This window comes from Xyrauchen texanus, chromosome 47 (genome assembly GCF_025860055.1).
Source record: "Xyrauchen texanus isolate HMW12.3.18 chromosome 47, RBS_HiC_50CHRs, whole genome shotgun sequence".
In the NCBI taxonomy this organism is placed as follows: domain Eukaryota; kingdom Metazoa; phylum Chordata; class Actinopteri; order Cypriniformes; family Catostomidae; genus Xyrauchen; species Xyrauchen texanus.
This window is the reverse complement of record NC_068322.1, coordinates 775,080-780,079: the sequence shown is the minus strand read 5'-3', so window position 1 is coordinate 780,079 and position 5,000 is coordinate 775,080. Positions and strand designations below refer to the sequence as shown.

At 35.5% G+C, this 5,000-nt stretch overlaps 1 protein-coding gene and 1 pseudogene across 1 annotated transcript in view; both read left to right on the top strand.

The window, feature by feature from the left end:
- atp23 (ATP23 metallopeptidase and ATP synthase assembly factor homolog) overlaps positions 1 to 1,102 on the top strand; it is a 2,775-nt gene extending 1,673 nt beyond the window's left edge. The window contains exons 5-6 of the mRNA XM_052120747.1: positions 60 to 143; positions 239 to 1,102. Coding sequence (XP_051976707.1) covers positions 60 to 143; positions 239 to 439 — 285 coding nt within the window. The 3' untranslated portion in view covers positions 440 to 1,102. The remainder of the gene's footprint in view (positions 1 to 59; positions 144 to 238) is intronic.
- The window catches only part of LOC127638820 (glutamate receptor ionotropic, kainate 2-like), a 414,054-nt pseudogene that overhangs the window by 51,100 nt on the left and 357,954 nt on the right, over positions 1 to 5,000 (top strand).

Sequence of the window (5,000 nt, the reverse complement as noted above, 5' to 3'; positions counted from 1 at the left end):
TCAAGAAGTATTCTTCCGACTCTTAAATGCTCTGACAGACACTTGTTTGGTTTCTTCAGATCCGGGCGGCCAATCTGAGCGGCGACTGCTCGTTCGCTAACGAGATCTCAAGATTTAACTTTGGCCTCAAGGAACATCATCAGGTAACGTGTGCGACGGCCATCTTTGAAATGGGAAACTGTCTCAACGTCTCCCAAATCTGACTAAATGTACATTTGGTCAAATATGATTTCGCGAGGAATGCGTTCGGGGCGCTAGCGCGCCGATCCTCGCCGTACGGAAGGTGAGCAGGGAGGAGGCGGAGCGAGTGGTTGACGAGGTGTTTGACAGCTGTTTCAATGACCACGCCCCCTTCGGCCGCATCCCACACGGCAAGAAAGATGCCAAGTTTGCCCACAGGGACTTTGAGAACAGAGATCGTTATTATGCAAACCTGTAAAGTGCAGCATTGTGAACAGTTTTATTCTCCCACATGTGCTTTATTACATGTTTATAACTGCGCAATAACAGTGTTATAAACACTTGACTGCTGGGAGCTCTGTTCCAGCAGATAAGCACAGACTCGCTTTTTCACCTGACAGCAAATATAATGTTCTTGAACTGATCATCAGTTTGAAAGGGAGGAATTAAAGTCGCATGAGATGTTTATAGACGGGACGCGGTTGTGTCCATTTTTGTTTTCTTTCTATGATTATATGAACAATTAAACGAGTGTTTGAACCCCAAATCGCTGTTGAACTTTCCACACATGATACTGAAACAAATGTCCAAAGTTTCTCAATTCTATTTGCATTGACATTTACATCATTAAAAATGAAATATACGTGCTTTTGTCTTTTTCTTTATATGTTTAAACGCATAAAAAGGTTTAATATTAAGGAGATGCTGTCTAGTTAGAGTTTAGTAAGAGAGAGATCACATTTTGTCCTCATGGTGGCGCTGTTGCTGTGTTTGATGTGATGTGTCATTTAATAAGAGTCTGATTATGAGCTCATGTCCAAGACAAGAATATCCTTCAACCGGACCACGTGATCGATCGATGTGCGCGCGCATGCACCTCTCATCTTTATTTGTAATGCACTCAAAGCGCTACAAGGTTGAATAAGCACATGACATACAACTAATATCAATAAATATTAAAAACTACCTTAAATGAGTCTTATTTATGTACGTTCTTAAACAATGCAAGGTCGTTTCTAATAGTAAAAGGAAGAGCTGTAGATTTAAGATTGGCTGCTGAAGGACAAAACATGCAAAAATAATAAATACATACATAAATAAATAAATGTAATAATAAGAAAATAAATAAAGGAATAAATGTCTTGATAAAACAAATATAATTAGTATTTAATTAAAGTTATTCCTGAATTTATTTTTGTATAAATTTTTTCCTTTATTTATTATTTTCTCTTTTTATTTGTATTCTTTAATACTTTTGTATTATTTCGTTTGTATTAGTTTTCAATTATTATTTATTTATTTATGCATTCATTTATTTCTATATTTATTTATTTATTCCCACATGTATTTATTTTTGTATTATTACATTTCTGTCTCTTGTATGATAATGATGTGGGCGTGTCCTGCTCACCATTGGCTTATTGAAGCGTGTGCTCGATTACTCTGGACTTGTTTTGATGTGACGTCAGGTCATCGCCATATCGCTTCAACTAAAGCTATTTGTGGGGCTATAAACACAAGAGCTTCAGTCAATCCAAGATTTATTGGTTATACCACAATCACAAAATAAATGGGGAGAATTGTTTCTGCGTGATGTTCGCAAATCCATAATATTCATTTCTGTTGTTATGATTGTTCATTGTAAAAGATACAAACATGCTTCATTTCCCTGATCGTTTATGCATGTATGTATGTATATATAAGTTCAGTAATTAATTCTTTTTTTTTTAAATATAGCTGACGCATCGCATATATCTTGAGAGTTGTGCGCATGCGAATGAAGTCGATAATCACGCATTAAATGACTGTTTCATTTAGACTAGAGGTGCTGATTGATGTTTGAGGAGAGCTGTATGCTCGTATGAATGTCGAAGCACATCCTGGATTGTTAAACTCTCTGCAATATTTTAAATCTGAGTCAGGGGTGCTGGGCTGGGACGTCCTTCTGCTTCCGGTAAGTGCTATTGAGCTCTCGACCAATGATACACTGGAGCTCCACAAGGACCGCCTCCCTCATTTACATATTGCACACAGAAAAGTAAAATAAATACATATATATGGGAACAAATATATGTGGGAATAAATAAATATAAAAAATAAATGAACACGTTAAATAAAAAAAAATATGCAAAATAAATGAATAAATAATTAAAAGTTAAAAATAAATATAGAAAATAATAATACAATAATAAATTCAGGAATACATTTAATTAAAAACTAATTATATTTGTTTTTATGAACACATTTATTCCTTTATTTATTTTTTTATTATTACATTTATTTATTTATTTATTATTTATGCAGGTTCGGGCCTCCATACAACACCATGAACTGATTTCGATGTTAAAATCAATCAGGGGTCGTGTGTGTGTTCGGAAGATCGAGCGTTGCGCATGCGCCCTCAGTTTGTGCTCACTAAAAATGGTGCACTCCTCAGTTAACGCTTATAATGTATTTTTAAATGTTCTGCTTTGCTTCAAGGACAGAGATGACTGGACCAGTGGCGTGTCCAGGATTTTATATTTGGGGTGGCAAAGGGGGGGCAAGAGCTGAATGAGGGGTGGCAACTAGGCTTCCCATGATATATGTAAAAAAAATCAAAATAAAAGTGTTATACTGGTTATGAGGGACATGTGCTTATTTTAATGAATTTCTGATGTTCAGAGAGGGCTAACAGCCATTTCAACTGAAACCTACTGGACATGCAGAAGCTGTTTCTGTATTCCTAATGCTGCATTCAGTGTCTTTGCTTTGTTCGTCCTCTTCTTCTGCATCATCTTCTTCTTCCAGTACATCCTTAACTCCCTCCACTGTGCCTTCCTGTCCCTCCACTGCATCATCTCTTTCCTCAGGTCTTAGCTCCTCTTCTCCTGCTACCATTGAATCTTTCTTAGATTTTTGGAAAAAATAGCTATCTATGTCTCCCTTCCTCTTCATTTGGGTATTCTGTCACACAAAACAGGAAACAGTCACATAAAAACACATTAAGGATGACTATTATATATACTTTATTAACAAATAAGATTTGTAAATGTGTACATCCTTCATAAATTGTGCACTAGCATTTGGCCACAATGTGTAAGCTAGCCTATCAAAGTGCCAGGGCTCGACATTAAGCCTTGTCATGTGCTTGTCCTTTGGACAAGTAAATCGGTCATCCACTTATCCGAGTAAAAAAGTTACTTTTCTGTGGGGGATATTTTTGGTGGTGTAAATATAATTTTTTCTAAAGCAATATCCTCATCAGTGTTCTATCAGCTTTTACTTCTGAAAATGTGCATATTTTTTATATTTATCCAATTAATTATTTTTATGAAGGCCAATTTTAAAACCTTATTTAATGTATGCATTATCTTTCATGTCAAATGTTTACATTTGATCAATAAATCACGTGTTAATAGTAACACACTATAGCAATATACCAATCAAATTAAATAATGTATACTGCGAAATTACAAATGCAATAAATAATTTTATAAGATTAATGTTTTAATTTAACATTTGAATATACAAATAAGACATTTTGGAAAAAAAATGTATGATACTTTTGAACATCAAACTAAACTGCCAGTAGGTGGCAGCAAGTCACTTAGTCTAATAACTGAGTCATTGATTCACCCGATTCATTCAACACGATGAATCATTTAGTAAAACACCGTTGAGTGCTGTTTTTCTTTGTTTAGAACTATTTTCGATGGTAAAATAGAACAAAAACAGTTAATAATGTGTCTAAAATGCAAGTAACTTAATATGAACTACTTGTTTATTTAACTTAAATCAATGTAACATTTGCAATCGTAATAATATTCGGCAAAACATAGTCATGTTATTAATAATAAACTCAACATTTTGAATGTATGTTTCTTCTGTGAGTTTTGTTATGCTCATTTGGTTTGATTTCTCCACTAAAGTCTCTCACAAAGAGAACAGTCTAAACGGCCACATGTTGTAGTTTTGGTGAAATGATTAAAGAATGGGGAGGGGTGAACTTAAGATATGCCAGTGACATCACTATATGACGAACACTGTCCCAATAAATATTATTTAGTTTGCACAGACATTTTATTGCTTTGCCATTTTAATATTTGCTTAGGCTATATTTGCTTTTGATACATTTACATTTTAATAGCAATTAGTAATTAATCCCAAACCAAGTAAGATCATCTTGGAGATATGTTAAAGGTTGAATATATGTTTTAATTATGTTTATGTAAAATTAAATAAAAAGCTTTTAATATATTAATTTAAAAACATTTATATAGTTAACACATATAATTTCTCCACATGCTTTTTTTGTCTCCTGAAATCACTGTGATTTGAACGACAATTTCAATACCATTACACCTGTCAGAATATGCGATTCAAATGAAAAATTTGCTTTCGTAGTCGTGGAGATTCTCACAACTATAGGCTACTCGGAGTCCACTCTGGACAAGACGAGCGCATTCTTCTTCCGAGACGAGTCCGCGCAAGACAGTTAGGCTACTGCAGCAGCGCCGCTAGGCCCGTCACCCGTGGATTTACCGATCTGCCGTTTACACTAGCCTGCTGCAGGGGCAGAAATGCACTTTATCTACATAATAAAGACATCAGACTTAAAACTAAAACTATTGTGAATTATAGATCATATTTGATAAGTACTTTTCGTGACCCAATCGACTGAAGTAACCTAAGATGGGGGGAAGTTAAGCCGACGCCCCTCCGTCATCTGGGGTGGCAAATGGGGTGGCAAAGCTATTTTTTAGGGTGGCAGCTGCCACCCCGTGCCACCCTTGTGGCCACGCCCCTGGACTGGACTGTCTGATAAGAGTCATCCGGTC